Genomic DNA, 26143 nt, shown 5'->3' with positions numbered 1-26143 from the left:
ATTTTGCTGCCTCTGTAGTTTGAACGCTGTCACCAACAGCCTTCTGAAACTGCAAAGTTCATATCAGGACCGCTGATTTAGTCAGAAATTTGTATGATCTTCCAGCAGGAAAGGCCATAAACTAGTCGTGCGACAAAAAATTTATTCAGTAGCTGGTGGATGTGAGCACAGTTAAATGAACAAACTCATTCATCGCAAACAAGCTGGATTTTGAGCTAATCATTCTGAAATAATCACTCCTTCCTGAGTCAGCCTCGACATGAAAATGCGACATAAGCCAAATGCACCAGAACTGAAAAAAAACAATACGTAATGTTGCTATTGCGTGCGATCAGATATTCAGAGTTTCAGCAAATGTATAGAACATAAGAACGACTTCTATTCATCCATATCCATTCATGAGATCAATTAGGATTAACATGTAAGATTTAAGAATTCAAGAAAGTCCTGTTTATCCTAATTTTAAAGAAGGAGGAGCTCTGCAATATCATAATGTTTGCGGGATAATCCAATATGTGTCGAGAATGCGGACAATTGCCGAGAATGCACAAAGTTGTAACACCTGATCGTTGAATAAATGAAGTGAGTTAAGTGCATTTGAAACTTCATGGTCAATTTTTCACGACTGGAAAATCATAGATTCATAGAACTACAGATGTTTTTACTAAACCGTCGTTGCTGGATGGTGCCGTCTAAGAATTCATATTGCAACGTTTTTTTAACTACATAAAAGGCTCTATAAAAAAAACATACAGATAATAGAAAGGATGTTCAACACTATCATGATGATCACAACTGAAAATCAACACTGAAGAACGTTGATCTGCGGTTATGCAGGCAAAAATCTTACATAGACTCAGTCTGTTGTTCATAATGTATAGAATTGTGGAAATAATTGCAAGTATAGCAAGAACAATCTGGAAATATATCATGTGGAATGGTGCTACTAGCACAAACACTTCTGTACGCATGACGATGTCAAAGCTTTTTGACACATGTTTCTACGGTTGGAGGTGTTCCCTCTTTTCCAGTCCTCTCTTATTCAGTACACTCTCCTTAATACTTTTACAACCTTACAACATAGCCGTCATCGGGTGAAATATAAACTCTCAAAGTATTATAACTAAGCAGATGAAGTTTTAACCGTTCGGGTTCATAGCGGCCAGCGCTTGCCTCGTTTTCCACTTCTACGCCTATCCCTTAGTAATTAACTTCATGTACGTAGTTTGCAAAAATCATCACCCTTTAGAAATCTAAGAATTAGTTTCTGATCAATTAAGCAACTCTTAACAGCTAAAGAATTAATGGAACGGAATGTATTATTAAAGGCATCACCACATGAATCTGGGGTGGTGCGGGTTTCAGGTGGGTTATGCCTATACGGGGTCGTAGATTAGGGGAAAAGATTGATTCCGTTCACTTTTTCCTAATTGTCGTAAAAAAACAGTCCGGAAGATGCGGCGAGGGCGCAAAGCAGGTGCTCTCCAACCGAACTCGTTGTGGAAAATAGCGCCCTGAAACGCTCGAAGCCGCATCTTCCGAATCGTTTGTTGCAGCAATTAGGAAGAAATGGACGGAATCACCTTCTTCCCCATAATCTACGATCCCGTATAGGTATAATTCACCTGAAACCTTCACCACCCCAGATTCGTGAGGTGATGCTTTTAAAGCGTATATGGAGTATTGATGGCTGCAACTCAATAAAACTCGTCCATCGCAATTTCTAGCGCAGCCGCTTATGCACCAAGCTTCTCTCGCCGTCTTCACAGGTATGCTTAAGAACTACGTCTTGAACTTCCCTAACATAACCCTCTAGAGTGAAAGAAACTTAGCGTCAAAACCTTTCTTAAGCGGCACAATTACCAAGGTGTACGCGCTATTTATGGAACAACCAGAATTTACACAATAGCAACATCGTTGCTGTTCTACCATCCTCAATCGTGATAAGTGTGATTATTTATGTTTTCTTTTAGGCTCGTCGTGATTACAGCACAGTAAGTATCCGATTTTTGAAACGAATAAAATTTAATCAGAAAATCTCACCACAATGATAGCCAGAATAAGATACACAAGTGAGTTCTTAGTCATAAAGCCAATTATTGCTAGCACAAGTATGATAATCTAAATGGTTTTCGACAGATTGGGAAAGAATGTCATATTTTTAATAGATTTCAAGGAGCGTGAAACATCACCTGTTGTAATGATTCTCCTTATAACAAAAACTCTCCACATAATTTCTTGAATTATTTCATTTAAAAGATAAGTTTTGTTCTAGGCATTTATTGTACGTTCCGTTGTATATTTCATGCTATTTTCCAGCATGAAGTTTGTTCGTTTTCACCTCTCCAACTAAGAGGTTTTGACTTTGGCACTTGCATTATGTATTTTCATTCACCAGAAAAGGGAGGGAAGTAAAGCATCACATAATTCTTCACGATGACTCTTCACACATGTTAAGTCTAGTGAACCACTATTCGTCTCTTTGATCTCATCTCGCTGCTACAAGTGGGACTTTTCTCACCGCTATTTTACGTCTCCTTTGACATAGGCGATAGCCACCTACATTGATCTCTAGATAACGTTCTCTTCACCACCAATAAAGGATAATGTGGCGGCGTTATCCAACCAGCTTTGTATGCGCAGGCGCGTACAACTTTATTTCAAAATTGCTTGAATTGTATGTATGCTACCTCTAGGTTTACACAAGGACTTGAGTGTGGTTGCGGTCGCTGTGTCAAGGCACCACGTTTGTCCAGTATGTCAGTGGCACCAATTTGTCAACCTAACAGGGATACAAGGCTTGCATCCATCTGCTCTTTCACCACCAATAGTATGCGAAATTAGAGAATAAAGCAAAATGCAAGAAAAAGCATAAAGAACGAGACTTTTTGTTGTGTCCTCGTTTTCACGAAAAAAAAAATCAAAATAACTACAGTCGCAGAACTCAAGAACTGCGCGAGAATATCATTGCTGCGTGCACTATGCAGGGTTTTGCGAAAATTGTCCTGAAGCTGCTCATCAAACGTTGCGGTAGAATGACGCGAAGATGCAAACCAGCTCTTGTCTCGGTCGATCTACGACTGAACAGGTATTTATTGTCTGAAAAGTGATCGAAGAGTGGAAGCGGTACTCAAAAACTAAGCAGAAGGCTGCTGTTTACTTCCAAACCGGTTTGACTCCACTCATCGAGCCCGTCTTGTAAACAGTTTTACACCACCGAGATTTCAGGAGAATGTACCTGATAGCGAATCTACGGACAAAATCTGTGATTCGAACACTTCTCAAATGCACTCCACTTTTGAAATGGAAAATAGTGGAATGAGGGACAATAGCGGGACCTTTTTCTCAGTCTCGCAATCGATGGCATGCACAAGCATTCCAGACGAGACGCTCCGCGGAATATAAAACAGGGACAGCGACAGATCGATTTATTGTACACGGAGTTTTGCTGAAGATCGAAAGCTCAAAGTTGTTCAAGAGCGGCACATTTCGGAGAATTCACGAATAGCCACCTTAGGACTTATCGTCCGGTACCCAGTTTAGTCGGTCAGCACAAAGTGACTCTCTCTCTTCATGTATACACAACTCACCTATCGAAGCGTGTCGTTATACTGGTATTGTTTGGAGGCAAACTATCGACCTGTATCACGCAGATCGCTGATGAAGGGGTACAGAGTAAGGTAAGTTCAGAAATGAATACCAACTATGAATCGTTTCTATTTCACTTATTTCGCACCAAAGTAAGGATTTAATGTAAGTCTAGCTTGAGAAGCTTCCTTTTACAGTATTCCATAGCAACAAAGCAACTGAACCAACCGCAACGACAAGGAGGTACCATGAGTTGCGATTACCAAGGACCATCAAAATTCCTAATGCGAGAATGATCGCCGATCCAACAATGACATAAACCTGAATAAAGAGTGCGAAAACTACTGTGATCTACTGAAATGAGATTTTGTGAATACGGGCTGAGATTTTCTCAAAGAAAGTCAGATAAAATGTTAGGTTAAGCCCAGAAAATTACATAATGTGAAACATATTGATTCTTTCTGTGGAAGTGAAAGTACGAGCAGACACATTTCCACATCTTCTCGAATAAAAACGTTCTTCTTAAAAAAAGACCTAGTTTTCGTGTCCACTTAACATTCTGAAAGCGTTTGTCAGTGAATGGCGCAAATTCGATCCTCGAACATCGGTCGCAACCATGAAATCCACGCTGCACTTCGATCGTTCCCCCACAACAATTCAAGTCGTTTCAACACGACTCTATTTATGCATATCGGTAAATGTAAGTAAACTGATACTGAAGATATGTGACATTCTCAATGTGAAAATGAACATTTCCAAAGGAACAGAGAAACGTTAAGCCTTCAGAATAACCACAAAACAACAACAGTTACGTTATCCACACCAAAATTACTGGAAGAAAATCGAAGTGTAACAAATCAAAAAACTTACTAGGAAAAACTTATATATATATATATATATAATAATAATAATAATACATATAATAATATAATGCAACTACTTCTTCTACAAAAAAAAACAAAGAGCGATACTTGCGCACTTACCTCAGAAGTCATAGAACAGCATCCACAATTCACTCCATCTCCACCAGCTCGCATTCTTTCGCTATAACACGTCACAAATCTCGTTCAATAAGGAAAAACTTTGATACAAAATGCTAGTAACGCTACCAATTTTCTTCCTCCTCGATGACGTTTGGATTCTTTCCATTCTCAATGTTACTGTAAGAATCTGGTACCCACAATCCATAGAAACAATTTAAAAGCCAAATCCAGAAACAAGACGTCGCGTTTTTAAGCTGACTCATTCTCTCACAATTGCAACAAAATTGTTTATGCAAGCAATATGATGATGCAGTCTAGCGCACATACTGTAGAAATACACACATCTATTTGCAAAACCTCTGACATAATATCTATTTAATGTTCCGCCACCCAGCAAAACGGTCAGTGAACCTTGAAATATAGTCTACGTTTTTGCAAATTATTGGGCTTTGCTCTTAAATTTGCTATCATGTTTGATGGTTCAACAGGACTCTTAATTGTACTTCTGTAACCGAACACTGGTGGTGGAAAAATGGCAGTAGCCGGACACAGCTGGAGGCTTCAGGACGTTGGAGTTAAGCTCCATTACGGGCCCGCGAGGGAAATAATTTAATCTCTAAATTTTAAATAATTTACAATTTTGTGATCAATCAGTCAATAATTTAGCTTTTTTAAACATTTTTATTGAAAGGGCTATAAATATTTATGTTTTTGTATACGGTCGTTAGTCTAGATAGTGCATTTTTAGATGACAGGTAGTGTCTCCAAGGAAATATTAAATGAGTGGACCCTCCATTACTAAATAGGGGACCGAACATATTTCAGAATTATCACGATAAGAGCCCACATCCTCTCCCAACAATCCAATTTTCAAGCTTTTAATACGAGACAACAGGAGTACTCACAGCAATCAGACTGCACGACGCCTATAAAACGCAACTAAAAAAAGCACTTACACTTGATCAAAAATAAGAAAAGTCCAGCTCTATCCAAATCTTGTTTTCAAACTCCCTTTAAGCATGCAGTCTGCTGCCAAAAGCAAAATATTCTATTGCTCTAGCTCGGTATCTTCTCATCGCCTCGTAATGGAGAGAGAAATATTTTGCCGCTCATGTTTTCCGATCCATCGTGAGACTAATGGCTATGTGTACTAAAACAAACTCAAAAACAAACTCGAACTCAAGGTCTCAAACAGTTCTATTAGTGAGTTGACTGAGCGTATTCACTTCTTCTGTTTTGTTTTTGGTTTATTTCCGAGACTCTTGTCTCTACCTTCTAGGTGAAGAGCCTCGCTTCAAGAGATTCGCTGAAAGCTGCCTTCGAGCAAAGTCAAAATTGAGACCTTGTTCCCTACTATGCAAGGCAATCTGTAGCTGTTTCTGACGTCGTTATTCGTCATATGACGACTCTACTAAAAGTGAAGCCTAAATGCCTGTGTCACACGAACACGTACTTACAAATCCTTATGTTTGCCTTATTCCTTATTTTTGCAGTTATTCAAAATGCTTCTATTCTTCTGCTATGGTGTGCTATGGTCTCGAACTCGAAGGATATTATATAGAAAAGCTTGTGCTAGACTGCAAACCGCTGTCGTGTTTTCGTTACATAGATGATCGTTGTTATGTATGATTGTTTGATTATGATTGTTATGTATGATGATATCGTTATTATGATCGTTATGTCTTCCCAACAAAGGGCGAATTGGATTCGTGCATCAATCTTCTCATCATCAGCGTTCGTATATTGAGTGAAAGAGATTTTTTCAATGTACTTCCTGGATGAAATATGAAAGGTTAAGTGGTATTGAAGATATGATAGCAAAACATCTTAATGCGCTATTTTTCAGCGCACCCAGAAGAAGAACGAAATAATTCCGTTATAAGTAACAGAATGGGTGGCATCGACCAGGAAAAAACATGGTCTGCAAATCTGGTCCATGAGAGCATAATGCAATGGGTGCTCGACTTTGAACTGTAGATCCATGAAAGTGGTTGGTCTGGAAAAGATTTCATTGTGTCTGCTTTACAAATCTTATGATATGAGCAGACTACTGCGGAGCTGTTTACGCCAAGCGGGTCTACAAAATAACTGAAGATTATACCAGTACTATTAACGAACTTCAAATGCCACCTGGTTAGTAATCGTGCGTATGACCAACTCTACTTAACTCCTAGCTGCGTATTTTGTCCATATGTCAGGGGTGATTGCATAGTATAAGGCATGGTGTATTGTATCTCGTGAAGGCCGTGTGGTGACGATTACAAGGTAGAGATGGGACGCCCACTGACTACTCGAGTAAAGAAGTTTCTAGATGGCGTCGCAAAACCTAAACCCACCGTAAAATCGAATACAATAGGTCATAAAGACTCCGAAATGGAACTACAAATTACGGCACTATCCTTCGAGCCCGAGTTCATAGCACGCAGAACACCGGAGGCATTTTGCATAACTTCCAAAAGTGCAGAAATGGACAGAAAGGATGAGTGCATTGCTATCACAGACGAAATAGCCCCATATTAAGATTTGTGTGACGGGCAGACCGTGAGATCCCTGATAAAAATCCTTGTGACTCATCGTTGTGGCACGTTGTGGGCTGTTACGTTGCCATTGAAGTTTCAGTTTCAACAAATGAGGTAAGCACCGGCAGATGTTTTTTTTTTCGTTGAGTTTGCCTATCCTTCTGCTGAATGAATTTTGTAGGGCGGTGAGGCGTTGAGAGGATAAATCACTGACGGCTTTGACTTTCCAGACTCTGACGAAGGCAGTAACGCTGAAACCCAATCAATCTTGGCTAAAGCCCAGGCAAATCAATAAAAAAGCTACATAATCAACATGCCAAGATTCGAGAACAATCACCATTTGGCTCGTCGATTTGCACGAGATAGTTTCACCTCGGTTGGGTTCTAATTATAGTCATAGTTTGCCTCCGCCCTCTTCGCCATAAATATAGGCATCGACTATTCGCCAACATCAGTCGTATCTCTGCTCACTGTCTCTTTCGAGCAGAGATACGACCCAGGCACAGGATAGAAGTAAACATCTGTTAATAATTATTATTTTCAATATTTTTGAATACTATCACACACAACATGGGCCTGGAAAAACCTATCTTTTGGAAACAAGTAAGAAATTCAGGGCATTCAATACAGAAATAGCCCTTTTCATTTGCCAAAAACAATTCGGTAAAGTTTTTGATTGCAGTGACATATGCTTCATTAAATTTGGGATACTTTGCTTTGCTTTGCTTGCTCGCTTCTTCGATAATTACTGACAACATTTCCTTGTTCGAATGTAGCCCATAAAACTCGATTGGTTTTTAACAGCTACATGACTGATCATGTGAACCAAACTGTTGAGAAAAGTTTGAGTCATCATGATTTTTGCCTCGCTTGACCATTCGTCTGTTCACTCCCATTATCTGACACTGACAATGTCTGATTATTTCTCAAATTAGACACCTTATCTGCGTGCAGCACTAACGCATCACTGAAGATGTAATTATTTTCTGTAGTCTCCATTATGTCTTCATCAGAGTCAACAAATATCTTTCAAAATTATTCTCCAAATTGTCTAACAGAGATTCGTCAATCTTTGGCTCGTGAACCTCAATTAACTGTATGTATGCAAAATGAGACGGGCGGGTGTAGTGTAGCGGTTAGAGGTTCCGCTTACTACACAATCGATCGGAGGTTCAAATCCGCCCCAGTGCTCACCAAGCCTTTCATCCCTCCGGAATCGATAAATTGGTACCAGACTTGTCTGGGAGGATAAAAACACTGACTTGACACATCGGCTAGCCACCGCAAGTCATTGTATGGGCCAGATACACGTTCGTAAACCTCAAACGATTCTGAATTGAAGTGAACGTGGGGGCGCATCCCAAGCGGATTGATTAACGCCAGAAACTTTAACTTACTTTATGCAGAATGAATGAGAGTAAAAAAGTCTTATAACAACGCGATCAGCAGCAAATGCATGTTGAATCATGTAAAAATGCGAAAAATTATGTTCAGGAAAAAAGTGGTAACCGTAGTACAACGGGGCTCTACGTTGAGCCGCGGTTGTACGTCGTCCCAAAGCGCGTCTATCTCACGTGTCGGATATGCAAAAACGCGCACTGTCGTCAATGGGTTGAAGAAGTTTCGCAAGGAACTCGCCGGATGAAAACCAACCTCACAAACAAGCTAAATTCTGTTGAGGTTTCAACTGCTTGAACAACATACAGACCGGGAAGAAGGTCATAAAAGATTGCCGGGAATATCGAGGTTAGGGTGAGGTGAGCGCGATACTATCAGCGCTGGCCGACCAAGGTGTGGACACCGTATTTGAGGACATTAGACTACGATCAACACAATACTACGATACAGTTCTACCGCCTCTCAAGAATACACATTGGAAATGAGGTACGACAATTCTATATAACCGAAATTTTTCACAGGTGTAATACATTGGATAGTCGAATCACTTGCTCAAGAAGACTTGCCAAGCACTGATTCCATCATAAGAACTCAGTTGGATACGGCTCAGTGTCCTCGTCAACATCACTGACGAAACTTTCGGATGCCTTCGATTACAACTGCTATGCAAAAGAACGACTGGAGAAGATGATGAAGCCCGCATGTTCAGTGAAAACGTGCCATCTAAGCAAACGAATATTTTTTTATTTCGTCAATCGCTGATATTGGTGATCAATGTCGTTTATGCTCCATGAATACCCACCTAAAATCTTAACAGAAAAATTTCGATGATAATGCTGTAACACCCACACATCTTTCTGCAGATCATAAAGCAAATCTTTAACAATTGATAACGAATGCACGAAGAATTAGCCGACATCAAATAACAGACCACAGCTCTCTGATACTTCCTCCGCGCATTGTTCGAATACAATGAATCTTACTCCTTCCCTCCCCTTTTCTATGCTGGTCTGATAAACTATTATGCCGTGCCTCCCAATCAGCAGTACCGCAACTTTACCATCAATTTTGCGGGTAAGTAATATATAGGCAGTCATTACCAAACCGATTCCTACAGATTTGTTAGTCAAAACAAGAACAAAATTGTCGATTTTGAAGCCTGCTGCTCAAGCTACCAAATTCTATGCGCTCTAACGCTAATATGCCGCATCATTCGACTACTCTTCCGGATGCAAAGAAGCAGATGGCTGGCGATTTCCCAAGTCAACACAGCAAGCGAAGCCTAATCAAGCTTGAACCGCTTGAGCAGAGACGATTTAAGGTTAGCCAACGAAATCCTGGATTGGGCGGGCAGGCAGAGCCGTGACATCTGTGGCTTACCATATAAATACTGTAATAGGTGGAATATAATTGCTGGAAATGTGGATTTTTTTTATTATTTGGGTTATTAACAGTTATTAGTTATTAGTTTTAGTTAGTTATTTATTCTGGGATTAGTTTCACTTTCTTGGCGCAGTAAGTGCTGGGATTAGCCTGTTTTGCTAAGATGGAAGGGATTTTTTTAGAGCAACAATTGAGAATTAAGAAAAAGATCAGAATATAAAGATGACTGTGACAGATGTTATAGTATGTTTTCATACATCATTATTTTTTCTAGCCTCAACATTTGATCCTCAAACGGAAGCGTGTATGTGTATCCAACTTCACTTATTTCGCCCTTCGTTTTGATCGTGTTTCCTTGAGAAGATGAACGACTACAAATAATGGTGTTCTTCGCTTCGGAGTTAATTTCCACTTCTGTAGCTATATACCCAGTTCGACAGAGACCGTATAACGAGATCTTGCCAGACAGGGATCTCTAAGCGAATAGATAGAAATGGTAGGTTAGTTCAGGAGTATAAATGTGGGAACAGGTTTGGTTACACACCTGTAACCAAATTATAAGAGACAATAGAACGAACGTATGCCTTGCAGAATTTGCACATTTTGCAAATTCTGCTGCTTATTTGAGTTTGAGTAGATAACGACAGAATTGCGGTCATTCGCGCAAGTTGCACTGCAAGGGTCATGGTTGCAGCTAAAACTGTTTTTCACGCCTTTTTTCTGGACTACTAGGCGAATCGAACCAACTGAGACCATCCAGACTCAACCACAGCCTCCCTCTTACCCTTGAACCGACGGCGCGTGACGTTCGCCTCACGACAAAACTGTGGAAACTGCTGTAACCAATGGTTTTTTCGCACCTTTCAAAATCAGAGTCACTGATTTACGTTTTTAAGACCAAACAGCATCTTTTACACCATAATCTAAAGGATCAGATGAACTCTAGGCTAGAAGTGCATTTATGGGATTGATAAAGTGGTTCACCACCGAAATTGGTCTACTGGGTTCAACACGGTTACATCACACAATCTAGAGAATTAATTCGAAAAACGACCTCGTCGATCTAAGCGTTTTAGTCAAATAGGGTCCACTTATCATTGCCCGACAACAAGCACTTATCTCCACACCTGAAGTCTACTCAAAACTCAGCACCAACTGTTTTGGATTCTCCATTTCGACGGACCAAAACTCACTCTATATCCCTTCTTCAATGAGGTACATACTCAATCGTATCCATTTTTATGGACAGGACTGAAGTAGTATAAAAATACACTGTAAAAATCAGTCCACAAATAAGTAAATTAAACAACACGTTATGGCATGGAGCGCCACAAGTCTTGTTACCAATGAACAAAAATTATTAATTAAATAAATTAAATAATTAAACAAAAAATCAAGTCTCAAAGGCAGAAATCCAGTACAGACACTCGAATAGTAGTCGAGTAACCTGTGGGCGGTGTCAGACTGTCCTGCAATACCTCCTCTGCAATACCTTTTGAATATTGACTCAACCAAGTCGCATATCAACGATCGCTAATGATCTCTTTGGAAGTATGAGCACTGTAGAAGCTGCTGAAACATACGACAATCACATAGAAACGGTAGCGGCAAGTGCATTTGCATCTAAACAACTTTTTTTGGAATATCCCATTGATTCTCTTATATTTTTTGTACAAAAAATCCTTTACTTTCAGAAAACGTAAATCCGGAACAATTTGCAAAGATTGAAATAATATTGAAAGCGTTCAAAAAAGAGTCGTTGTCGTCCAAAGCCGTCCAGACTTGTGTCGAAGAAAATACTTTTGAGTGTGATTGTGATTTGTGGTGGATGAGAGTGCATGAGGTACGAATACGCCATCTAATCGCCATTTCAAAAGGGGCAGTGCATCCAAAGAGCGATAAAACGTTCATATGATACACCAGCATAAAATCTTATTTCCCGCTAAGTTCGCGGTTGCCCAAAAATCCACGAGTAGTAATTAGTGCAAATGAGATGCTGTGGGGGGAAAAACTCGATAAATGACGGCTTGTGCTGCGGACTACGATTGTTTTTTTATTTGTGGATTTCTCCTCATAAAAGTTGGCTGCGTACGTTAGTCGTGGATAATGAGGTTTGGTTGTCTCTAAAGACAGATGAACTGCCGGTAAGTTGTTCTCGGTTTATACAGTTTGAAGTACGGTTTTCATAGAATGTTGATGAGATACACTTTTTTAACAATTGCGGAAGAAATGTAGGAAAATTCAAGCGATTTTCTTTTATCAAGTAAGATTTCCTGTAAATACCACATTTACACAAACAAATATCGGTTTCGAGAAAACTGAGAAGCGAAATGACACGGCAGTGTGCTGTACTAATGAGGGAAACTGACCACGTGCTATCGCTAAAAGGAAGACTAACGAAAAGAAATAGATCCTTTTGCCCAACTTTTGAAACTTCTGCCTTCTTCCTTCAACTTCTGCCCTTTTGATATATCATCATAGCTCTATCTCTCTAATCTGTTAGTGTGAGAGGGTGATTTGTCCTCCAAAACCAACACTGGCCTCATCTGACGAACTTCACACTTGTCGTGAAAATCTTGAAGAGATTGACTTTCAAGTAGCTGCACAAGGACGCTAATGATAAATAAATTTTGCAGCGGATGCCACTATTTGCAATCTTCTGTTGGAACATAAACATTTTTAGGAAGAAACACAGATGCTTAAAGTCAGCCTATGACTAAAGTCACTATGTTTGTATTTCTTAATGATATACAGTACTGCTGATGCTGCCAAACAAGCATTGTCCAAAAAGCAGCATTTCGCAAGTAGTGCTGCATAGATATTTATTAAATCCGAGCGAAGGCTGAAATCCTCATGTCGGTTCCGACAAAGCTATGTACGCATCTTTTGCAATATCTGTTCTTTTAAAACAAATACTTTTGGTAAAAAGCACAGATGCTTAAATACACAGTGTTGAGATGATATATAGTGCTGGTGAGTGTGGTTCACAGTATGAAAGAGATCAAATTCAATTTTCCATAGGACCTCCCTACTCGGCTCATTGTTAACACTGATCTTGTTGCCTCTACAAATTAAATGCAGCCGCTAACGGGCTTCTAAAATTGCAAAAAACCTTTACTTCAACTTATCTTCGATCTATAGATTTAGTGAGCCAGATTCTCGCGTCATGCATTTCGTAGAAGAAGAAGCAGCATCTTTCGATTCATCTTTTCTGTATCGCTATGTCGATCAATGTTTAGGAAACTTCCTACTCAGTGAAGTATATTTGTCCAGCGTGAAAGAGTTGAAAATAAGTTGTCTGGCAAAACATTTATTCGGTAGTTGTTGAATGTGAACAGAGAAGAGGGAATGAACTTGTTGTAGCAGGGAGGCTGGCTTCTGAACTAATCATTTGAAATATTTAACTCCTTCCTCAATCAGCCTCGAAGTGAAAATGCGACATAAGCCAAATGGACTAGAACTGAAAAAAAAACAAAACCCACTGTAGCAATGACATATGATTAGACATTAGGAATTTTACAAATATACGTAACATGCACTATAAGAATGAAAACTTTTGCTCCATCCACATTCTAATACAAACGTCACAAACATGCTTTGACTGCACAGAAAGTAGAGTGAAAATACAAGAAAGACATTCGTCTTTTTCACAACAACATGTCGTACAAATAGAATGCGGCTACATGCAATACAAATCTTCCAGAATCTATAAGCTACAATCTACATGTGAGAGCAAAATTTGCTGTGTAATTCCCAGAAAACATCATTTTCAAGCTATTCTGTCTGTTTCGTTGACTTATTATTTTAGCGCATTTTTTTTGCGTATACAGCTATATTTGCACTCAGTGGTTCTGCTTAAACATAATGCTACCTGTTCAGGGGTGTAGTTGGTGGAGAACGCGTTATATGACGCCCCAATGCGCCGTTTTTGTATTCCTTTGTGTTTACTGTGCAACTGTGAACGACAGTGATTTGTTTTAATTGGAATCACAGTAAAATCCCAAAGAAGAAGGCTCATTATCACAGTTACACAAAGAGTTTGGCAGAATCAAATTCCTGCGAACTGAATTCTTTGATGAGAAGCTCTAGAATCACGAAGAACTTCTACACTAGCGAAAAGTGGTATAATTAGCATTTTGTTAACGAAAGGTGAACATCGAATGCATGAACACACAAAAAAATAGGACAGAAATCGAATCCGAATGAATCCTTTTGTACATCGGTGAGGTCGCAAGTGAAGTGGAAAAGGACTTGACTGTAATAAAATTCATCTGCTATTATACGAAAAAATAAAGAAAAGGTAAAAAGCTAAGCAAAAAAGAGTAAAAAGAAAAAAGTCCGTGGAGTTTTCTGCAGACTGTAGAGAGAGCTCTGTGCACGATTTCACCGACTATCATATAACGCGTTCTCCACCGACTATACACTTGAACAGGTCGCATTACGTTCCCTACAGACCATGATTTTAGAGGCATGGTAGGAGCAGAACAAACGGTAAAGCTGATAAAAAAAATATTGAAGTATTTGTTAAGACCACGTACAATTTAGGGAAGATATGAAAAGCAACAGAAGAAGAAGGAGAACAAATGAACTTCATTAGGCAAAAGGAGAAGAGGTCTAGAAAATTTTCTGTATACCTTCGAGGCCGAGGATGCATCGCGTCGGATCTATGCCCAGAAAGAGTGCGAGCTCTATATCATGATTTGTTTAATGGCACGAGTTTTCCACCTATTGCAAAAAGCTGTTACCAACATACTGTTCATGCTAGTAATTCTACAGTTTAGTGTTTACAAGGACAGGAAGCTTTTGGCAACCAACATCCGCTTTGTTATGCAGAATTGTTCGTTGCTGTCAAGTGAACCTCAACAATCAGCACTGTCAGCAATACTGCCACACGTAAACACAGCTTCCTACATTGCATTTACGACCCATTGACAGAGAGGACCCTGTCCTTGGGTCGAAAATGCGCACGCATCTTTGCAGGAGATGTTTGTTAAGGACTAGAACAAAGGCGCCTCTTATGATAAACTCAACAAATTAGTATTATATCTACCAGCAAATTTGTATTATGTTGCAAAGAGAACGTTCCACAGCGAAAATCGTCTTCTGGTAGGGCTCTATAACCAGACAGACCCCATCATCGTCTTTATTTTTGTGATAAATAACCCAGGTCTTCACTTAATGAGGGAAAGGTCAAATCTATCAATGCTCAAAGAGTCAATGCAAGTCGTAGGTGTAGTTTCAATCCCCGAAACAATTGTAGTCAAGCGAGGCTAAGTCAGAAGAATAAGCAGTGTGCATTAAAACTTCCCAACTAAGCTCGGCAATTCTCTGCTTCTTGGTAATACCAGACATCACGCGGCAAAGCTCACTTGCCAGAAGATTACTGAACTCAGTTGAGAAATTCTGCAGCACCTCGCTTATTCTCCTGACTTATCCCCGTCTGACTACCATTTGTTTTGGGCACTGAAGCTGTATGTACGAGAGGAAACATTCAATGATCAGAAAGAGCTGCATAGTGAGATTTCGTGCTTCTTTGAAACGCACCCGCCAGAGTTCATCAATTCTGGAACTGGTGGTCTAGTTAAGCGTTGTATCAACATAAGCAATGAATCATGATGTTCCTTATTTTGATATCTATAAGTAGCAAAGCTATAATTGTTTGAAAAACTGAGGTTTGATGCAAGACTTTTGGACTAACCTCAGGAAGTTGTATGAGATCACGCGCACCACCCACCCATTTCTCAACTTAAAGATATGACTCAGGAAGAGGTTAAGCAGTTTTATCTCGAGCAAAACTGACTTCCAAAAGAAAGGAAGCTTGTTGTTTTTCCTGAAAGATGTATTTTAGATTACGTTCATGATGCATGGGTCATGAAGATCACAAGGTGATGGAGAAGCTTAACTGCATGGAGAGAAAGCCGCTTAGATGACTGTCAGCCTACTTTTGGCCAAAACTGTGCCGTAACGAAAAATTCAGTGAGAACCGAATATGTAATGAATAAAACGAATATGAATGTAGCAGCAATATCGGATATGGTGTAGCGGCGGAATGACACGCGAAAAACAACGTCTTGTCCGGCCTTCTGAAGTAGCCACAGTAAACCGTCTTCTCTTCCTTGGTCACGTTATGAAGGGATCTTAAAATCGTCTTCTGATCGTCCAATTGGTTCTGAGAATGCTCCCAGGCCTCAACTGAAAAAGGCTTCCTGTTTATAAAAGAAAGTTTTAGACGGAGAGGTAAAAGAAGATCTGACACTAGGCGTTGACTGGCAGTTCAGATGTAAAGTTCCGTAGGTTATGCAACAGCGACGGATGGATAGATCCGATGCAACTTCTAGCTGAAGATCCCTGATATCTTTGAGGAAGACACTGCGAAGACGCTGAAAGCCTTTTTTGGCCGCAACATTCATCCGCCGGGTTGTAAGGCTAACTATGAACAGTCAGAAAAAAAGGGCGCAAGGGGTTCAATCCCTGCAAACTGAAGTTTTCTAGGGGATGCTTTGAAATCCGAAGAATATATCCGAAGAATTGTATACTAGCAAAGAAGTTTTTCCGTCGTATCGCGACCACGAAAGACAAAATCCAGCGCAGTTCCAGAAAAAATTATGCCAAAGTCAGATCCTCACAAACTGTGATCTTAAAAATGTCCTAGAAGCAAATCAAACGATAAAACTATTAAAAAGGATGCAGTGTCTGTCGCTAATCAATTACCTTGGGATGCGCTACCACGTTCATTTCAATTCAAAATCGCTTAAGGTTTACGAACGGGTAACGGTAATTGGCCTATACGAACTCGTAACTACCTCGTAACTTATCGATCCCGGAAGGATGAGAATCTTGGTTGGGAGTAGGGCGGATTAAAACCTTCGATCACGCAGCCACAGCGGAACCTCTTACCGACTGCGCTACATCGCTCCGATAAAAGTACTAGGAAAGAGATTAAGCAAGACTATGCAATAATATTCATGCACTATTATACCAAACGGAGAAAAACAAGAAAAACACGAAATGCAAAAGAGAAGAAGAATTGTCCGTATATTGTAGGTAGAGGTCAGTCCGCGACTTCGACGAGGAAGTGCAGCATAAGTAAGTTCCCGAACGTATACTCAAAGAGGAGACTACGTTCAAACAGAGCCTTTAAGTGATCACAATCGCATACGCAAATACGCTAAAACGACATGACAAAAAATGACAGAAAAGCTTGGAAACATACTTTTCTGGAAATTGCACAGTAGTCAACGCTCATACACCGTAGTTTGCAAATTTTAACCAAGCGATTTTTATTGTTTGTAGTCATGTATTATTGCTACGAAGTATTGCTGAAGATGGAATGACTTTTCATTTTTTATTTCACTAACTTTTCTTGTGTAATTGAAACATCTTCTTAAAGTTTGTACTAATAGATGGTGTGGAAGATTCTCGTCCGGAATGAAGGTTTATTGTTACATTGTTTTCAAGGGATATATGAGGACTAATATTTAAAAATCGGCATTTTCGAAAAAGACTACTTCATTTTCGTTTTGAAAAAAGGGCAAGACTGGAATATCACAATATTTAAGGGATGCTTCAACTGCTTTTTGAATAGATGAAGTAAGTCAAATGCGTTTGGATCTTCATGGCCATTTTTGGAAGATCAAATCGGGACGTTATAGATTTTGTGAATAAGGGTAGACTTCACAAAATTATGACAACGCATGTTTGGTCCTACAATTTCACTTCAAAAGTTGTGGTACATCGATGGAATTCCTTTTTTTCCGTCACCCGATCATGGATGACTTTACAAAACTTCCACATGTGGATGTTGCTGTCTAAGGTTCCATTTTGCAATTCCCTTCAATCAAATGTAATATGAAAAACCTACAGATGATAAAAATAATGTTCAACACTATGTTGATGATCGGAACTGAAAATCAACATTGGAGGACATAAGTATGAAGTTATTTTAGTTAGATAATTATCTTACTAAGAGTGAATCCATTGTTTAGAATGAACAGAACTGTGTGTATAACTCCGAGTATAGCAAGAACGATCTGAATGCATATCATTTGGAATGGTGCTTCCAGCACATATAGTTCTATACGCAAAGTGATTTTAAAGCTCTTCAACATGTGCTTTTATTTACCTTGCTTGAGCTGTAGTCAAGATTAGTTTCTATCTTTATTGGTCGCTCACGTTTCGGCGTTTAGCGATTTTTAAACCGGTGTACTGTTTTACTGTTGGAGCGGTTTCTTTTCTCCATTCTCCTTCATTCAGTACAATCTTTTGAATACTGTGCTGTTGCAAAGCAGTTCAGATGCAACCCCTCGAATGGCTGTAGCCAGAGAGATGAGTTGATAATAAATGGCTCTCTCAAAGGCAACGAACAATCACATTTTCGACAACAGTTCGCCTTTGGTAGGTAAGTTTCGACACGCTGTTTTCAAAAACAACTGTGAAAAAGCGAAACGTCCCCTGCAAATTTCGAAAAAACAGCGTTCTCAGTGTATTATCAGCCTCTCCACACCATCAAAAGTAATAGAAAGTCTATGAACTGGCGGTAAAATTACTCGACAGTGGAACTCTTTACATCCGCTCAAATAATAAAATCCCTTGTACACTCTTCCATATCATTACTCATATAATGCAAAAATTTCTACGGCAAGCTGTAGAAAATAGTTCTCTTGAAGCTTCTGCATTAGTTGTTGTTTGTCTTTATTGGTACATTTAAGAACTACTTCTCGAACTTCCTCAATAGCGAAAGCACCTGGCGTTTATCTTAATGAGCGCTACCTCTGTTGCAGTGTAAGGAGTTTGTGTTGTTTAGGGAAGCAGAATTTACACACTAGCAAGTGTCGTCTACTTTTTAAACCAAGACATGCTGTGATCATCTATGTTTTCCTCTGAGATTATCTGATTCCAACACTGTAAATGAACAATTTTTGAAACGAATAAAATTAGATCAGAAAGTCTCACCACAATAATACCCAAAATAAGATACACAAGTGGCTTGTTGGTCCGAAACCCAACTATCGCTAGTGCAAGTATGATAACCTAAATAGTTCTGGACAGAGTGAAAAATAAGGTTTCACGTTTGCTATAATTCATGGAGAACGCAACACCGCTTACTTGTATTGATTTTCTTTAGTAAAACGTTTATACATATTTAATCAAACTATTTTCTCCTAAGATATGCGTTGTTTTGACTGAACACATAATCCATTTTAGGTTGTATACGGAAGTAAGATCTTCAGGCTATTTTCCAGCATAAGTTTTGCTTGCCTCCATAATCCCAACAAAGAGATTTTGGTCCTGCTATTTGTTTGATGTATTTCCAGTCAGCAAAAGAAGAGAGAAGTAAAGCATCGCTTAGCGTTTTCACGACGGCTTCCCACAAGTGTTAGGTCTAGTAAATCATCACTGTTCGTCTCTTTGATCTCATCTCGCCGATACGAAGGTAACCGAGACTATACTTGACATCTTTGTTGACATCTCCCGTGACATAAACAATCACAAGCATCTGCTAACTCTTTCCACTACATGCGTTCTTTCAATGCCTTATGTTTCTTGTATCGGTGATGATATGCAGTGCAATCGCGTGAATAAGTACATAGTCGACTCACGTCGATCTCAAGGTAATGTTCTCTTCACTACCAATAAAGGATAATGTGGCGACAAGAGCCAAATACCTCCGGACGCGCCAGCGCGTTCAACTTCAACCCAAAATTGTTTGAGGTATATGACAGTACACGTGACTTGAGCGAGGATGTCGAAGTATTAAGTCAGAACTTTTATCCTCCCGTATAAGTGTGGTACTAGTTCACCAACCTTTGGATGAAGGGCTTCAGTGCCACGACACTACGCCACAATTTCCTTTCTCCGCCAAAATATGCAAAACCAGAGAGAAAAAAATGCAGGAAAGAACATAAGGAAGATAAAGCCTGTTTCCTGCGTTTTTGTTTTCCTGAAGAAACCCAAAATAGCTAGAGTCACCGAACTCAAGAACTACCAGGGATTATGACTGCTGTTACGTTCATCAAACATGGCAAAGAACGAAGCACGAAGAGTAAGCCGGTCCTTGTACAGGTAGATCTACCATTGACCTCAGGTTTAATGTCATTATAGTGATCGAAGCGTGGAAGCGGCACTCAAAGACTGCGCAGTAGGCTGTTGTTGATTTCGGAGCCTGTTCGACTACGCCCGTTGAACACATTTTCTCAGCCGTTTCGCGCCCTCAAAATTCCAGAAGAATGTGCCTAATTACCTGACGGTACGAATCCAAGAACGACTTCTGCGATTCGAACATCACATAGAAGAACTCCACTTTTCGAGGTGGAAACTAGCAAAATAAAGGATAGAAGCAGGACTTTCCTTTTCAGCTTTGCAATAGATGATTAGCAAAGAACAATTGTACAATTGCTGACGGCATGCAACAAACTTCAAGCAAAAGTGAATGTATGCGCAAATATTTCCATTCCTTTCAAAGTTGTCCATTATACCATGAAAGGGAATTCGCATCGTCTTGTCCAATGTGATTCAAGGATGCTTCACAACCAAGAAGGGAAGATCGTCTGATCAATAAGGAATTTTTGGCCGGAATGGAAAAAGAAAGGTCTTAAGATACTCAGCCTTAATAAACTTTTTAGGCCAGACGTTTCGCAGAATACAAAACAGCGAGAAATGGATTTATTGTACCACGGGCCTTTGCTGAAGGTCGAAAACTCAACGATGTTCTAGAGCGACATATCTCCGAAAAGTCCGAATAGCCACCTTAGGATTTATCGTTCGCCCGCCAATTAAGTCAATCAGCCCGAAGTGACACTTTCTTGTACGTATACACAAATAAGTTAACTAAACGTGTTGTTATACTGTTATTATTTGTAGCCAAGCTATGGATCTGCACCATACAGGCCATTGGCCATGCAGATCAAGCACAGATTGTTGTAATTGTTCTCAATCAGTTATGGATAGCAGGAATAAACGGTCGCTAGTTCAGTGGTTTCGTACTAGCTCCAACACTTTATTTATAATCTAACTTTCCACTATTCTTTTTATAGCATTTTTTTTTTCGAAAAGAAAGTAATTAAACCAACCGCAACGACAAGCATATACCATGAACCAGGATAATCAAGAACCATCAGAATTCCTAATAAAAGGATTATAACAGAGGCAACAATGACATACGCCTAAATAAAATTCTAAGGAATGCAAAAACTACCGTAGCCTCCTCAAAAATATCCCGTAAATACGGAAAAGAATGCTAGGTGGAGCCCAAAAGATTACATCATGTAAAACATATGCACACTTGGGTCAAAAACATTCTTTGGTCGAGAAAGTCTATTTTTCTGAACTCTAACTGATACTTTGGAAGTGTCTGCCAGAAAATGGCGCCAACTCGGTCCTCAATTACAACCGCTTGCTCCATAGCGCCAATTGGATTGCAGCCGAGTAAAGGAGCAAAGCGACATTCACAATCTTAGAATAAAAATCTCCCCATTTTCAGTTTTTGGAGGAGGAAGAAACACAGAAACAACATTTTTATTGTCCGCACCAGAATTTCTAGAACATTTTGAAATATAACTACTCCCGGAAGAAAATTATTGGAAAAAACTTGTTATACTTACTAACTTACTTGCCGTGGACAAATTCAACCACTTCTTTTGCAGAAATAACCAACGATACTATGGAGTACTTACGTTTGGGCTCAGAGCACAACATCCGAAATTAACTGTATCCGCACCAGCTCGCATTCTTTCGCTAGAACTCGTCACAAATCTCGTTCGATTGTGAAGAACAAAGTACACATCATAATTTGATAACGCTACCAATTTTCTTCCTCTTCGATAAGCTTTCCGTTCTTTTTACTTGCAATGTAACTGGAAGCAACTGATGTTCACAATGTATAGAGATGACTTCAGGGCAAAGATCAAAAACGCGATCAAAACAACAAAAAAAGAACTTTTGTAGAAGTTGATGGTGCAGTACAGAGCATGTGTACTCGGGTCGAAACGACATAAAGCCTGGTGGGGTCCTGTGATTAGCCGCGTTCGAAGAGACCCCTGTGGGGTAGCAGTTACGATCTCGCTGGGACCTTACGACATAAAGCTTGGTGGGGTCCTGTGATTAGCCGCGCTCGAAGAGACCCCTTGGGGTAGCAGTTACGATCTCGCTGGGACCTCCGCTGGTTTCACTCGGATTGGAGCGATTATTGGTGGTAGCAATGGACTCACCCTGATCCCAACAGTCATGGCCCATCGTGTCGCTTCGAGCGTAGCCAATCATGTAACTGCACCGAATTTTTTAGAGCTTTGTTCCCATAATAACAACAGCGAAAGTACTGCTAACAATATTTACGTGGTGTTGAGAAAGAGTGAAGAAGAGCAGGAGGCGGCTCAGTAACCTCACCAAGGTCACCATCGAAACTTCCGAACTGCTTGGATGATCACTAGGGAGCGGAACTAGAAAACATGATGGGGCTCGCATGTTCACAGAGGACACGCTATCCAAGCATGTAAACAAATAGTCCTTCAATTCGACAATCGCTAACATTTGTGATAAGCAACCTTCACATTCAATGAGGAAAATCACTACTACTGTTGAAAGCAAAATTCCGATGGCAATTCTATAAAAACTACACATGTTTCTGCAGATTTTAACGCAAATCCCTAATAATTGATAATGGACATCGCTAGAGCAGTAGAAGGATATTGTTCACGATTGATAATGCCATTTGCGACATTACAAAGCGTCGTTGAATACTAGGAACGAAAAGGCAGTTAGATTCCTACAACAGATTTTACAATGAGCGTATTAAATAACAAACGAGGTACGTACTATTCTTTGATGCTTTCTCCGCGCATTATTGTAGTAAAATGAAGTTACTTCTCCTTCTCTTTTGTACTTACCTGTTAGATTACCATGCCGTCATCACCAAACACTCACGCTATAATTTTTATCATCATTTTTCAGCACAATTAAGCATGAGCGGTCAATGCCAGGTCGACTTGTATTGATTCGTTGGTCTAAACAAAAACAATGTTGGGCAGCTGTCGGTTAAAGGCATCACCCCACGAATCTGAGGTGGTACGGACTTCAGGTGGAGTATTCGTATACGGGATAGTAGATTATGGAGAGGAGGTGATTCCGTCCATTTCTTCTTAAATGCCGTAAAAACCGCTCGGATGATACGGCTTTGAGCGTTCCGGTGCGCTATTTTCTACAACGAGTTCGATTGGAGCGCACCAGCCTTGTGCACGTGCCGCATCTTCAAGGCCGTTTTTTTACGGCAATTAGGAAGAAATGGACGGAATCACCCCCCCCCCCCTCTCCATAATGTACGACCCTGTATACGAATACTCCACCTGAAATTGAAAAATTAAACGAACACAAAATTGCCGTTCAATCGCAGATGAAGTCCCACTACAAGGGGCTTGGATGCAGCAAAGGTTGTTTTTCGCGTCTTTTTTCTAGATTACTAGGCGAATTGAACCAACTGAGACCTTCTAGTCAAAAGGACTAGAAGGTCTCAGTTGGTTCAATTCGCCTAGTAAGTTTTAGACCTAGTAGAGTCAAAACGACATGAAGCACGTACGCATTTGCGTATGCGGCTTCTCTTGAGGCGCTTCGGTGGAGCGTAGCGGCTAGTAGCGTTGTGAAACCCTTGCTGGCACCACCTATCGCTGCAGTTTGCGGAGGTCCCAACTCGGTTTCAACCGCTGCCTCCGCCGCGCCGTTTCGACCGCGTACGCAACTGCACTCAATTCGCCTAGTAAGTTCATGTCGTATTGACCTGACTATATCTTCCCTCTTACCCTCGAACCAACGGCGCGCGACGATCGCGTCGCGACAAAACTGGAGAAACTGCTGATTTGGAAGAAAGAAGGAAGAGGAAAGGCTGCAGTTGCATCGTAAATGATATGGGTGTAACCAATGCTGTTTTCACGTCTATCATTCTGAACTGGGCATAATTACGGGCTTAACTGAGCGTAATTACGCACATGATCATAAACTACATCCCTATCTTCTAACTATCTAACAACCCTATCCCTATCTTCTCTAGAGAGACCCAACAACGACAATTTCGTGACACATGAATATCCCTTTGGAAGGTTTTCTGTCTTTGGACCTATTTTCGGCAGAATTTCTTCAGCAGGCTACGAATAATCTCCAGTATAACATTCATGATATATGCAAGAAATGCAAACAAATAATAGGCGGAATTTCTCAAGAAAATACATCGATGGTATACTAAAAATAAGAGAAATCAGTGTCAATGGATATTGGGACACACCTTGATCTTCTCCATCCTTGTCAACAATCCGATAGGGTCGAAGTTTTGAAATCAGAAGCACTCATTTACATTTCTAAGAGCAGCCGTAGTATCGTTTCACCATAACCTAAAGGGTCAGAGGAACACTAGGCTAGGAGCGTATTTATGGACTCGATGAAGTGGTTCATCACCGAAATCGGTCCTTTGTGTTCAACATAATTATACCATACAATTGAGCGGAATAATTTTGAAGAATGATCTTGTCGCTCTAAGCATTTTAAAGGCATCACCCCACGAATCTGGAGTAGGACGGATATTCGTATACGGGGTCGCAGATTATGGAGAGGAGTGTGATTCCGTTCATTTCTTTTCAATTCAAAGGAGTTCAATTGGGGCGCGCCAGCCCTGTGCGGCGCCGCATCTTCTCGCCGGTTAGGAAGAAGTGGAGGAATTACCCTTCTCTCCATAATCTACGATCCCGTATACGAATAATTCACCTGAAATCTGCACTACCTCAGATTCGTGGGGTGATGCCTTTAATTGAATAGGATCCACTTATCATTGTTCAACAAGGATTTGCGTCCACACCTGAAGTCTACACCTCTGTTGTGAGCTTCTTGATTTTATTTTTAATTAGGAAGAAATGGAGGAATCACCATTTTTAATGTTAGTCCCAAGAAGACTGAATGACGTGAGTAAGTATATTACTAATACTAAACCAACTCCTTGGGGCGGGTGTGGCGCAGTCGGTTAGAGGTCCGTTGTAGCAACACGGTCGATGGTTCGAATCCGCCCTAGTGCTCACCAAGCCTTTCATCCCTGCGGGGTCGATAAATTGGTACCAGACTTGTCTGGGAGGGTAAAAACACTGACTTGACCATCGGCTGGCCCCGCAAGTCATTGTACAGGCTAACACGCGTTCCAAAACCTCAACGATTACGAATTCCAGTAAAACGCGTTGGCGCATCCCAAGTGGATTGATACGCCAGTGGCTTTGGCTTTTAAACCAACTCCTTCCTAAAAAGCTTCAAAAAATTCTCGAGGTTTCTCATCCGTGGAATCAATAAAAACGTCGACCACGGATAGAATATTTTAACTGTAAACGCAATTTCTATTTATAAGCACCTGCCATTTTGACCACTTTGAGAGTGAGTTACAAAACCTGTGATACAGAAACGGAATAGGAATTCAAGACTTAACTTCAAGATTTTGCTTAAACTCGACCAAAACACTCAATATCCATCAACCTCTGGAGTTCGTGATGGCTAGTCAAATTTCTGCTGATTCTGCAAATCTCTCCATAAGCACCAATATCCTTTCAAATTCAGAGGATTCCCGAAGAATTCTGCTCACTTTTAAGCGCTCTTCGTTTGGCGATGATTTACAACAAATATCCGCATCGGAGTACACGACCATCGCATACCTCAACTCTTCCAATTTTTCTCAATTTGCGACAAATGAACGTTCTGAATACGCTATCGGGATTCTATATTTAGGTAGAAGGTGCGAAGTTGTTGATGGTGCTCGTTCTCCACTGGCACTCGCATTTCTGCACTTTCTTCGATGATACTTATTTTTTTCGTTAACATGCGTACTTGAAATATAGAATGATTTACTAGTTGCTTGTCCTAGAATGCATGAAGGGTAGAACCGTAGGTGGAGAGGAAAGATTGTCAGCTACATCGTACGGTGGTACATTTGTGTGCCAATAGTAGTCGAGTGACCTGTCTCAGACTATCCTGCAATACGTTCTCTGGCGACGAAGTCGCATATCAACTATCACCACTGGTCCCATTGGGAAGAGAACCACTGTAGAAACTGTTGAAGACTACGATAACCAGACAGAAACGCTTGCAGCACTCCGGATGCATTCGCATGTAAATAACCATTTTTTTAAAATGAGTTTTCCATTGATTCTTGTATATTTTTCCGACCAGAAAATCCTTTGTTTTCAGCAGTAATAAATTTGGAACGAATTAGCAAAGCTTGGAATTATATTCAAACCCTTCAAAAAGTGGGGTCGATGT

At 40.2% G+C, this 26143-nt stretch overlaps 2 protein-coding genes across 3 annotated transcripts; both read right to left on the bottom strand.

The window, feature by feature from the left end:
- Positions 1-248: 248 nt before the first annotated feature.
- Positions 249-9448, bottom strand: RB195_009296 (uncharacterized protein; the record flags this gene model as incomplete). Its single annotated transcript, XM_064189795.1, has 8 exons — positions 249-292; positions 754-795; positions 851-917; positions 2044-2121; positions 3817-3909; positions 4572-4632; positions 4698-4748; positions 9420-9448. 8 exons carry the CDS (start codon positions 9446-9448, stop codon positions 249-251), a joined length of 465 nt encoding a protein of 154 aa, XP_064047378.1.
- A 3839-nt stretch (positions 9449-13287) lies between these two features.
- Positions 13288-22129, bottom strand: RB195_009295 (uncharacterized protein; the record flags this gene model as incomplete). 2 transcript variants are annotated; one of them, XM_064189794.1, is made up of 8 exons in its annotated part: positions 13288-13331; positions 17733-17774; positions 17835-17901; positions 18824-18901; positions 20941-21033; positions 21544-21604; positions 21673-21733; positions 22078-22129. In XM_064189794.1, the coding sequence occupies 8 exons, from the start codon at positions 22127-22129 to the stop codon at positions 13288-13290; spliced, it is 498 nt and encodes a 165-aa protein (XP_064047376.1). The 2 variants fall into 2 exon arrangements, with proteins under 2 accessions (XP_064047376.1, XP_064047377.1); XM_064189793.1 differs by lacking the exons at positions 21673-21733; positions 22078-22129 and having other exon boundaries at positions 21544-21597.
- Positions 22130-26143: the final 4014 nt, after the last annotated feature.

Source organism: Necator americanus, chromosome III, assembly GCF_031761385.1.
Source record: "Necator americanus strain Aroian chromosome III, whole genome shotgun sequence".
In the NCBI taxonomy this organism is placed as follows: Eukaryota; Metazoa; Nematoda; class Chromadorea; order Rhabditida; family Ancylostomatidae; genus Necator; species Necator americanus.
This window is presented reverse-complemented; position numbering and strand designations above follow the sequence as displayed.